Source organism: Bos taurus, chromosome X, assembly GCF_002263795.3.
Source record: "Bos taurus isolate L1 Dominette 01449 registration number 42190680 breed Hereford chromosome X, ARS-UCD2.0, whole genome shotgun sequence".
Taxonomy (NCBI): Eukaryota; Metazoa; Chordata; class Mammalia; order Artiodactyla; family Bovidae; genus Bos; species Bos taurus.
The window spans coordinates 107,307,369-107,320,088 of NC_037357.1; the positions used below are offsets into that span (position 1 = coordinate 107,307,369).

Genomic DNA, 12,720 nt, shown 5'->3' on the forward strand with positions numbered 1-12,720 from the left:
TCAGCTACGTTTTGAAAGATATGCAGGTTACTGGAGAAAATGAATTACGCTGGTAAGGTCAAGAGACAGACTGAAGGAAGTCTCTGTGCTGTGCTGTGCTTAGTCTAAGTAGCCATTAAAAAGAAAAATTTTTTTTTTTAAAGAAAATGTTTTGCATAAGGTGGTTAGCATGTGTTATTCTCTGAAGACTAATTAGCTCTATTGAAAATGGGGGGAGGGAGTGTCATTCTAATGAAGCAGGAAGAGTTATACATATGAGAGCAAAAGTGAGGTCGCTCAGTCATGTCCAACTCTTTGGGACCCAGTGGACTGTAACCCACCAGGCTCCTCCCTCCACGGTATTCTCCAGGCAAGAATACTGGAGCGGGTTGCTGTTTACTTCTCCAGGGGATCTTCCCAACCCAGGGATCGAATCCAGGTCTCCCGCGTTGCGGGCAGACACTTTAACCGCTGAGCTACCAGGGAAGCTCATACATATGAACTACATGCATTTAAACATGTATGCAATAGCTCTTGATTGCAACTGGGAGAAAGCTTCCATCAATAATTTTATGAACCATATCACTATGCATCGGAGTAAAGATGATAAAGTAAGAACCTGAGGTGAAACAAACCACTCCTGTCTAATGGTGTTTAGAGCAAGACTCAGCAAACTTTTTCTGTTAATTACCAGACAGTAACTATTTAGGCTTTATGAACCATACAACTCACAACCATTTAACCTGCCCTTGTAGCATGAAAGCAGCTATAGACAATAGGTAACAAATAAGAGTGGCTACATTCCAATAACAGTTTACTTAAAACAAAACAAACAAAAAACAAGTGGCAGAGGGTCTGGGACAGAACTGTCTGAGTAGTGACAAAAAGCAAACCCGACATCCACAAGCTGTCCTTAGTGCTCACAGGTATGTCTTGGCATTCAACTTCTGTGCTCTGCATCGATAGCTCTACAAGGCCTCCGCCAATTAAGCATTTTGTTTTCCATTTGAAAATTCAACTCAACCTTCATGGTCTGGCTCATACGTTGCCATCTTGGCAGACCTTTCTATCTGGCTGGAGGTTCTATATCACCTTGTTACAGATCTGTTTTAAGACATTTGGCATTCTTCTTGAACTCTACGCCAGCCTCGACTCCCCCACCCCTCACTGTGCCCCCGATGCACGGTGCCCATGAACGGTAGTTGCAGGGCACTTTCCACACCAGCCTCTTAAGAGCTGGCCTGGGAGGATGCATCTCTCAGCAAGTCCTCAGACTCTAGTGCCTGCTTTCCCCCTACCGCCTCGCCTCACAGGAGTGCATAGACCTGGGCCTCTTGGTGGCAAAACTGCCGCCACCACCTCTCTCCTGGCACTGGGGCCGGAAACCAGGCTGCAGCCTCTGCACATGGCACTGGACTTCCATTTCCCCTACATGTGTGCACTCAAGCTTGGCCAACCATCCTCAGCTCTTGGGATGGGGAAGAGGGCCTGGTTCCCATCACCGTTTCACCATTTGCTGCTATTAGCAGCCGCTGGCTCAGAGGCTTCCTGCCTCTGGTCCCTGGGTTCCAGTGCCCTAGACATGGGCTCCAGGACCATGCCTGGATGCACCCTTGTGAGAGAGGGTCAAAGCTCCGTGCTGGATATTTAAGTTTAGGGGTCAACATCCTGGGCACATAAATAAATACTCTCTCAGAAAAAAAAAAAAAAATCCATAGAAGCAGAACTGTTTTGCACTTCTTTGCTTTCTCTACAGGTTTTTTTTTTTTTTTTTGGCACATGAAAGGCAGGTAAGAAATAATTACGAATATTGTACAAGTACCGATACAAACCAATACAGGCTTCCCTGGTGGCTCAGACGGTAAAGTGTCTTCCTGCAATGTGGGAGACCCAGGTTCAATTCCTGGGTCAGGAAGATCCCCTGCAGAAGGAAATGGCAACCCACTCCAGCACTCTTGCTTGGAAAATCCCATGGACAGAGGAGCCTGGTAGGCTGCAGTCCATGGGGTCGCAGAGAGTCGGACACAACTGAGCGACTTCACTTTGACTTTCACCAATACAAAAGTATTCATAACCAGGCCACAAAAGAGATTAAATTTCTAAACACTGGTACAACAAATGTAGGTTTTAATCCTATGCATGGCTTTTTAGTCAACCTTAAAATATTTAAAGCATGTGAAACATAGAATGATAATCTTACCTGTATACATCCTTCATCAATCTTGCCCTTTTGAGGATCAATTTTAAAATGTGCAGTTTTTTTAAAGTGGTACATCAGAGGAAGGGATTTGGATCGATTTTGCATAACACAATGAATCTCTGAATGTCCACCCATGAAACAAGGTGCAAAATTAAGAATCCTTCCAGGATCAAACTGTAGTAAGACTGGAAGTCCTGAGCCTGTCAGGGCTAATTCTATTTTCTGAAATGAGCCACCTATAAAAGCAATAATAGTTTGTTAATATTAAAAGTGTTTTGGGAACCCAGAATATATTTGCTCAGTCCAAAGAGTGTCATCTGAAAGACTTGATGAGACATGGGTATCTAATTCAATCTTTCATTCAACAAAGTTACTGAATGCCTTCTCTGTGTCAGTATTTTTCTAGACCTTGGGAGTACAGTAGTGAATAAAACAGGTGATGTCCTTGCTCTCATGGATTTTACATTCTAGTGAGCTGACACTGACAATAAAATAAATAGGTAAAGTAAGGTGAGACAGAGTACAATGTCTTGGGGATGCTCATTTATATTGGGAACTCCAAAAAGAATTGATAGGGAGATGTGAGCAAAGATATAAAGGACCCTGGAAGAAAATCATGGGAAAAAAATATTTTAAGTCTATTCTAAATACAGCAAACAGCAAATACAAAGACTCTAATGTAGGAATGACTTGGCATGCTCAAAAAAAAAAGGGGGGGGAACCCTTAGGAATGAAGTATGGCTGCAGAAGAGTAGTAGAAGAATGGTAAGAAAAGATCCGACATAAGATATACTTTTGACTGTAGAGATAACAAAATTTGCTGACTGACTGCAGTAGAATTGGAGATTGAACACAATAAATGATGATGCTAAGGTTTTTGGCATAAGCAACTGAAGTGATGGAATGAAATGGAATGAAGTGACGTAAGAAATGAAGTCATTTTTTGAGGCAGGAAAGACTTCAGGAGGGACAGGCTATGGGGAACCAATAGTTCTTTTTGGTTAATTTTGAGACATCTGGTAGAAATCCAAGTGGAAATGTCTTATTAGGTCACTTATTGTATTTGTCAGCTTAGAGTGAAGATGAAGAAGGAAGGACTGGGGTTGTCAGGAGAGAAGAGAAGCTGGGTGAATACTAATCTCAGATCAGGAGAAAGTGAATGAGTGGAGGAATGTAGTAGTAATGGCAAATACCAGGACTCAGTTGGGATTAATGGTTTTGTGTTTTTCACTGGCCCATTTAGCTTCTGAGGTGCAGCCCTGGAGTAGGCTGAGAGTTGAATTGAATCAGATTAGAGGTTTTCCACTCAGCCACAGTGGGAGTTGAGCCAAGAGGTTTACATATACTTGGGGGAAAGTGAATAAAATTATGAACAATGGAATATAAGCTGAGCAACAATGTAAATGTGAAGTTTTGGAGATAGAGTACTAGAAAAGAAGGTAGTCACTATGAAATGAGGGCTTTGATTGAGTGAAAGAATAGTTTTGCAGAGAAAGTATTACAACTAGAATGCCAAAAATAGGGTTTATATTTCTTCACTCATACTCTTACTAGCCAATCCAAGATTCTAAGGCAAACCTAGCATCTCTATCTCTAGCCTTTGAAAACTAGATTAACTTGAAAGCCTAGAATAAATGTTCTGTCTATGGTCAGCAGACAGAGCTCAGTATCATCAACTATAGCATAAATAGTAACAAAGCAATCAATTTATGCCCTAGGAACACTGTTCAACTCTGCTCAATGACATCACTCATACCAACACACAAATCTTCTAGACTCTTATCTTGCCATGGTCATCTTTCTGGATTTCATCACTCATCTGCCTATATTTTTATTTTCTCTTTGATCTTTCTTGCTAAACTGAACTTCAATTCCATTTTACTCACTGCAACTCATCCAACATTACCTGAAATGTACAGAGTTCACTGCATTTTTACATGTGACCTACAAAGCACATGCACTTATGAATATCCTATAACAAGATACTGCATCCTTTTATTGATACTAGAACTCTAGGCCTTATTCTTTGACTGTTACTTTATGTAGATTCTAAGAGAGCTAAAGGCTTGCTAAAAATGAAATAGATCGTTTGTTCCTATATTAATCTCTAAGAGAAAATCTAGGCTTACGAAGAAAAGAAACAAGGTTGTTTTTTGTTTTTATTTTATTTCTTTAACTCTACATCACCATGTTTATCTACTGTCATCTGAAAATAATTAAGTCATTTAACTTTTAAATTGGAAAATTATTATATAAATGATTCTGAGGATGACTTTTCTCAATGTTTCACAGAAGACATGTTAAGGTCTCTCGAATGTTTTCATTCTAATCAATAATTATACATTTCATTAAATTGCCTCTACATATATTGCTGTCCAAACTTTTAAAGAATTTAAACAGCTATATATTTGATGATAATGTTCATTTCACACTTACTTTTGATGATTTGATTATCATCTCTCAAAAACCCATCTTTACTTGCTACAGACTCAAATCTCAAAAAAACAGCATAGTCTTGCCTATGTGAAGGATCATTCTTTTGAACATCAATGATTAGCCTGTGAAAAAATTACAATCAATTATTTCTAAAGCAAAGATGACACATTTTATTAATCTCTCAAAAGGGAATATCAACCCAATACCTAAATCTACACAGATGGAATTCAGCAATAAAAAGATAAGTGTGATCCATTTTCCAAAATTACCTCACAAGATACTGAGACTTGCAAAAGAAGCTCACACTCATATATGTGAAGTCAAAAACACTGAGTTCATGATGATATTTGCAAGATAAGTGGGATTCAAATATACTAAATTGTCAAACTCTTGCCACTTTTTGTGTAAAGGATTTTCTTTCCAGGCAAACTTCATTGCTAACTAAGATCTCTGTTCAAGTCTCTATAGTGGTCCTTCCTACAACCCGGGTGTAATTGCAAATCTCTGGTACATATCTGTGTCCTCCCATGAACTAAGCATATATTTCTAGCCACATTCTTGTTAGAGGAGAAAAGGCAATTTGGAGAACAGGATTTGGTAACAGCCAAATATTGGCAGAGGAGAAAAGCAAAGGAAAGATGAGAAGAAAGGAAGTAGGACCAGAGACACAGATGGGTTATGTCACAGGCTTGTGCCCTGACACAAGCCTTACCTGCTGCTTCTGCTGCTGCTAAGTTGCTTCAGTCATGTTCGACTCTCTGCGACCCCATAGACAGCAGCCCACCAGGCTACCCCATCCCTGGGATTCTCCAGGCAAGACCACTGGAGTGGGTTCCCATTTCCTTCTCCAATGCATGAAAGTGAAAAGTGAAAGTGAAGTCGCTCAGTCGTGTCCGACTCCTCGCAACCCCATGGACTGCAGCCCAACAGGCTCCTCCATCCATGGGATTTTCCAGGCAAGAGTACTGGAGTGGGTTGCCATTGCCTTCTCCATTGCCTTACCTAGAGCTCAGCTTTTTAGCACTGGATACTCATATATATACACAGAAGGTTGATGTGAAATATTACATAGGAATTCAAATAGCATATTGAGAACACCTTTAAGACTACAAATCATATTTATTTCTCAGTTCATGCTAGACTTTCAAATAAAATGAACATATTGCCATGAAAAGAACATTTAGAATTTCAAAGATTGTGTATTAAACAGAATCTTACAGATTCACCAAAGAAATTTCCTGCATGAAGGGATGATTAATAAGGCAATTATAGATTGTACAAATAGAACAACTACTTGATTTATTACTCTCCTTAAATTAAACCACAACTCAGTCTTCATCAGACAATTGGTATCACCAAGTGACCCGGTTGTCACAGAGAGAAATACATTAAACATTGCCTTCTTACAAAGGTCAACATACTGACAACTGGATCAGTTATTGTCATACACTACAATCTCTCAAGTGTACCTGCAATTGCTACTGTATATTTAAAACAGCATTGTCAATTATATTTTTCAAACTAAATAACCAAACCAAGCACAGGGAAAACTACACATTGGCAAAAGTCCTAAACATTTGTATGAATTTTTGCAACCAAGTGTGGTTGATCCCAGCAGCTACGAAAGGCTTAATATTTCTGATATTCAGTCTAAGTATTTGGCCCTGGCAGGAGCACTGCATCCTCTCTGAAGGCATCTACAACAAACTCCATGCTCCTAGCCACTGCGTGACTATTTCTGGAAGGACAGTAAGGTCTTGGTAGAACAGACTGGTCTGTGGGCACAATTCAAAGCAACCCCAAACTTTCACCATCTCATTTCCACAAGGTCTGGAGAGATTTTTAATTTAAACTAAAGTGTTTACTTTGGCCACCTCATGAGAAGAGTTGACTCAGTGGAAAAGACCCTGATGCTGGGAGGGATTGGGGGCAGGAGGAGGAGGGGACGACAGAGAATGAGATGGCTGGATGGTATCACTGACTCGATGGACATGAGTTTGGGTGAACTCTGGGAGTTGGTGATGGACAGGGAGGCCTGGTGTGCTGCAATTCATGGGGTCGCAAAGAGTCAGATACGACTGAGCGACTGAACTGAATTGAACTGAGCTGAAGGTGTTTACAAACATTTTTAAATATTGGAAATAATGTTAACCATGTTAGAAATATTTAGAACCATAGTAAGAAAAATCCAATTTGTGCCTTCTGCCAAGTTTTACTATTAAAATCAATCTGATGAATGTACCATTAATATACTTTCCATTGATCAATAACACCATAATGAAATTAATTTTTGCTTACTTTGGGCTGAAACAAAATGAAATTAAACTCTTTTGATAAGGTAGTAACCTCCCTTCATTAGGAACACAGGAGATAATTGTGGTAATATCTATGCTCTTTATTTTCCTTAAGTAGGTGAGATTATTTAAAGCAACATCTGTTCTTTGTTTAATATTTGTACCCTGTAATATAAAATCAGAAATAAAAGAATATTAAGGCAAATATACAAAAAGTATTTTAAAATGTGGTCATAAAATAATTATTGAAATTCCAGAGGCTAGATATAGAGAATATGTATGTCTTTAAAGAAACATGTGTAAATTTGATCAAGGCACCTCATAAAACTTAAAGAACTATTGAAAAATTGATGAGAACATAAACCCCCACAATTAGCCACTAAGATATATTAATACCTGTCTATTACTATCAAGGTCAGGTTGATTTACTAAACTTTTTGAGGTCACCCTTGGAAACACATGAAATGAAATCATATCTTCACGTTAAAACATTTTTAGATTAATTAAGCAGCTTGTTGGTTATTAGTAAGTTCAAAACAATCTGTTTCAAAACATAATACCTGATCTTCCTCCGTTCCATTATTTACTTACCAATTCTTCTCCAACGGAATCATCTTGCATTATGGCTACCCAGTTTATAGGTTCTGGGCTATTATTGTACAGAAGTGCACGTTCAATCTTTGACGTTCCAAAGAAAACAGAACCAAAGCTAATGCATTCCAACTTTTTATCATTATTTATGTTTAATAATTCAATAATCTGCTCAACCACATGAGCTCTGATATTCAAGAATACGTCTGGACGATCTTGCAAACTCACTCTACAAGATAATGAATTATACATATATATTTTAATTAGAATTCTATACACTTTTTCTCCTAAATGTTTATATAAACAGAAATTTTATAAAATCACATTATAATTAAAATTCAAAGACCTAAAGGAAGTTCCTTTCACGTATGTGACAGAGACTGTCATGTCCTTCTGTCTGTCTGAACTTGCACAGTAGAATGGCATATGTGCAACCTAATTTATTGTCTCCGGGAAACAACAAAGATGGAAAATAACTGCATGAATTGACCTAAAAAAATTTATTGATATTTCCATATCACCAATTATTCTTTAAATACTAGAGTTATATAGAAGGATTTATATGGCCACCTCTAGTTCTAGAATTCTGAGATTCTTTTCTAATCATCCCATTTCCACAAGTCCACTCACCAACTTCATCTTCATCCTAATAACCCAATTCTCTATGAAGCAAAGTATCTTGGCAAAACTCCACTTATTTGCTGAAATGAATATCTCCCCTCATAAAACTTCATTTTTCAGACTAATCTGAATTTACTGTTGAAACTTCCTTTACCTTACATTTATCCCTCTCTGGCATAAACGCAATCCTTTTGAATCTTGCCCCATCAGATAGCACAAATCAATGACCAAAACACAGCCATCACCAAAGTCTTTAAATTACACTCTATCTCTGTTACACTGGGCATGGTTCATACCATGTCTTTACACATCTCCCCTCACTTAGCTTTCTTGACACCATACTTTCATGCTTTTCCTTCAACTTATTTAGACTCTACCTTCTTATTCTCATAAGACTTGAGTATTTTGTAAATTCCATGAATAATGCTGTTTCTCTCCTACTCTTTTATACTCTACTCTCTTTCTCAAAGTTATTTTTAACACTTCATGCTTCATCTACAATTTATGAACTAACTCTCAAAGCAATATACCTAGACCAAAAATTTTTATGGGACTCAATATAAGTAAATCTAATAGGCTCCAAAGGATTCTGCAAAGCAAATCAATTCCAACGTTACAACTGGAGTCAAGATCTTCTACCACAGACCTGAACCTCCTCTTACTTTGTCTTTCTATAACCAGTTACTAAATCTAGTCAAACATACCTCCATAACATACCTCCATTCTGCACACTTCTCTCCATATTCCCAATCTGTATCTTAGCTGAGGCCTTCATTATTTCTCTTCTGCCTTACTATTATAGTTTCTAGTCAGGCTATCCACTCCACATCTGTACTCCTTGATTTTGTACACTGCTATTAATGTGAGCTTTCTAAAATGAAAACTAATTAGGACACCCCATCCTAAAACTTTCCTGAGATTCCACAGCCTTTACAATAAAATCTAAGTTTGTATCAGGGCTCACGACTGTTTCTCAAACATTTTTTTTGAGCTGTAGCTTTCAGTGAGAAATGTATTGTACACTGCAATGCAAAATACATACACACACAGACACACATACACATGAAACAAGTTTTACAAAATGCCATTTGAATTTAGTATGTGAGATGCATTCTGATGTTTTCTATATCATTGTTTTAATACTAGTGGTGACTCACTATACTGACTGCATATCCTGCTAATGAACTGAGAAGTATAGCCAAAAAAAAAAAAAAAAAGCTTTCCTATAAGGTACTTAACTGGACCCTGTACCATTCTGTTTTTCTGGTTTCATCACTCCTCACCTCCATCTCTTTGCCTCAGATCTCAAGATGTGTAACACTGTCTATTAACCTCTAGAAAGTCATCTTCTACCTGCTCTGCCTGAAATCATTCCTCTAACCTTCTCCCATCACCAATATCCACCTCTCCTACACACAAACACACACACACGCACACACACACTCAGCCCAAATCACACCACTGCTCTTTGCTGGCCAATTTCTACTCAACAACAGGTGTTTCATTCAACTACTACCTCCTTAGTGGAGCTCCTTCTTGATCCATTCCCTCACCCCCACAAAATTCAAACTAGGAGCTCCTACTAGGTGTACCCATATGCCATTCTCCAGTTCTTCCCATTTTCTCAGTCTCTAGTACTTGGCAAACAGCAGATACTCAATGAATGAATGCTGACTCAAAGTCAAAGAAGCTAACATACATTCAAAGACAACAGGCATATATGAAAAGAGAAACAGGAAACTATCAAGCACTACACTAGAATTAAGAACCATAGTATACACTCACTTTGCCAATTCGTTTACAACTATGGGCTGGTCTGCACAGAAATCCACTTTAATAACCACTGATGACTTGGGCTGCACAACACCACTGGTTGGAAAAATGACAATGGATAGTTGGCCCTGGTATTCTGTTTTAAAGATACCTAAGGAGAATGAGAGCAGATGGTTTACATTTGGATCCTTATGATGTTAACATTCACTCACTTAGTAGGGGACAGACACACATTACAGAGTATATGGTCTACTGTGGACCAAGAATCACAGCTTTGATTGTAAGTTCAGTCTCCAGGGTCATCCAATAAATTTCAGTCTACTGTTAAGACTCAACCCTCACCAATAGCTAAAATATACTGTCTGCTTACTTTGCTCAGACACTCATGCTAAGAGCTATGCATATGTTATTCTACTTAGTCCTCAAAATGAAATCAGTGATACAGGCTCAAGCATTACCTCCATTTTATAAATAAGGAAATAGATACTTAGATAGGTCAAGTCACTTGTCCAAAAATACACAATTATTATGACAGATTAGATGATCAACTCCAATTCTTCAATCTTCTCTGCATGCTTAATGTCACACTCCCATGGATTAAGTATGTTTTCCTACCCCTTGACTGGGCCTGATCATGTGATTCACTTTGGCCAATAGCATGGAGCTAGAAGTGACAAGACAGCTCCAACCCCAGATGTTCTCCTGCTCTCTTACCATTCAAAGTGTTTCTTTTGAGAAACTGCTGTCCCTTTGGCCTATGCCCCATAAGGAGCAAGTGTGGAGCAGAGAGAGCCACCCAACTGACTCCCAGACCTGCAGTTAGTAACAGATCAGCCTGGCTGCCTCAACCTGAAGCAGAGTCACCCAGTTTAGTCAAGTTCCTGCTAATGTGCACAAAAGCATTAGTCCAACTCTTTGCAACCCCATGGCCTGTAGACTGCCAGGGTCCTCTGTCCATGGAGTTCTCCAGGAAAGAATATTGCTTTTTTAAGCTACAGAATTATGGCATGGCTCCTTCCACATCAATAGTTGACTACTACAGCTAATAACTAATAGAGCTGGGATTTTCACCTGGATGTTTCTGACCACAGGGCTTATACTTATAGCCACCACTACCACTCATTATGTAGTTAATGTAGTTCACAGAGGAAAAGGGTGAAAGGAATGAATTTCTAGAATAAAAAAGCATATGAGAAGGAGGGCACAAATATTTCTTATTCTGAAAGCAGAAATGGTCCACAGTTTATGGTAATGTCGGGTGCCTATATTAGAGCATGCAGTCTATATCAGATACCATCTCCTTTTCATCTCTGTAGTCCTGGCACACCACATAGTGCCTAACACCAAGCACTGCTCAAAATGTCCAACAAATGGGAAGCAGCCAGTCATGAGTTTCTTTGATATCATTATACAATATTAACACAAATGAGCATTCTGCCCACATAAACAACTTTGAAGATCTCTAACTTAGCAGTTTTACATCACATTTGATGACATTTTCCAAAATTATTCATTTAACTTAGGATAATGAAAATATTAGCATAATAAAAGTACTGAAAATATAAAAAAATAATAAAACTTTAAGTCCAGAAATGACCTGATGAAAAAAGGTAAACAAACTCACAGTAACAAAATGTGTTAATCCAATAATTTTTAGATACATGGTAAGGACATAAATATTTACTTCTTCTATCATAATATAAAGCAAAAATCTGTAAAATTATATCCATTACAAATAAACAAGTATCATTGACTCAGTTCTCCAAGAAAATAAAACTATATAAGTTCAGTTAAGGCTGAGTCTAAAGTCAATGGTCCAAAAGCTTATCCAGGAACAACCCCTAACAAAAGAACATTGTTGAATCTTTTAAATATATTAAAATAGTGAGTACACAAACACAACTGCATCTTATTTAACTTTAATGCCATCAGTAATAATGAAATATTTGACTGTTTTATTTTTTAATGTTAACAACAGGAGCAAGGACATCATCCTAGGAGAAGGATGTCATTGAAGCAAAGATGTTACAGACAGAATTTTTGTCATCAAATTTTCATTTTTTTAAAGATATGAAATTGGCCAATGTGTGGAGAATGAACTACAAGCAGATAAGAAGAGACTTCAGAGAAATAATTTAGGTTGATATTATAAGGCAAAAAAAGATGATGACCTGTTGTAAAAAAAAAAAAAAGTGACAATGGGACAAAGAAAAATAGGATTACTGACATAAGGATGTGGATAGACATGATTTAATAATTGACTCAGTAAGGGGGTAGAGGGTGAAAAGGAGGTAGATGTCAAGGATTTTGCCAAATTTTTGACTTGGCCATCTACATGGTGGTGACATTCAATGAAAAACAGAAACAGAGAACTTTGGGGGAGAAGTTGAGTAGTTTAATTTTAGACATGTTAAGTCTGAAAAACCTGAAATAAATGCAGTCTTGTATAGACATCAGTTAAGTAAAAGGAATGGAAGTGATTGCCCAGGGAGAGCAGAGTGACTGAGAAAACATGAGGGTTCATGACAAATGCTAAGGAACACTCACTTCTAACGTACTGAGAAAAGGAACAGCGCTCCACAAGAGAATTAAGGAAGATGGAGAAAAAGAATAATCCTAACATCAACTGTATTTATTGAACATTTAATGTATGTCAGAGAGTGTGTTAAGCATTTTATTAATCATCACCACAATTATACAAGGAAGGTATTACGTTTATCCCTAACGTATAAGTGAGGCAATGAATATTCAGGAAGTATAAATTATTTGCCCAGGGCTTCCCAGCCAGTTAATACTGTAACCAAGATTTGGACTCTGGAAGACCTC

General features: G+C 37.9%; 1 protein-coding gene across 4 annotated transcripts in view; it reads right to left on the bottom strand.

Moving 5' to 3' along the window:
* Positions 1–12,720, bottom strand: part of CFAP47 (cilia and flagella associated protein 47) — a 502,646-nt gene that overhangs the window by 477,772 nt on the left and 12,154 nt on the right. For 3 of the 4 annotated variants that reach the window (XM_024988430.2, XM_015461736.3, XM_059883840.1), the window contains 5 exons: positions 9,907–10,045; positions 7,501–7,729; positions 6,914–7,074; positions 4,616–4,737; positions 2,180–2,415 (listed from right to left, as the gene is read on the bottom strand). In XM_024988430.2, the coding sequence (XP_024844198.1) occupies positions 2,180–2,415; positions 4,616–4,737; positions 6,914–7,074; positions 7,501–7,729; positions 9,907–10,045 (887 nt within the window). Of the gene's footprint in view, positions 1–2,179; positions 2,416–4,615; positions 4,738–6,913; positions 7,075–7,500; positions 7,730–9,906; positions 10,046–12,720 lie in introns of those variants that run through there. The other variant, XM_024988432.1, reaches the window with a different exon arrangement.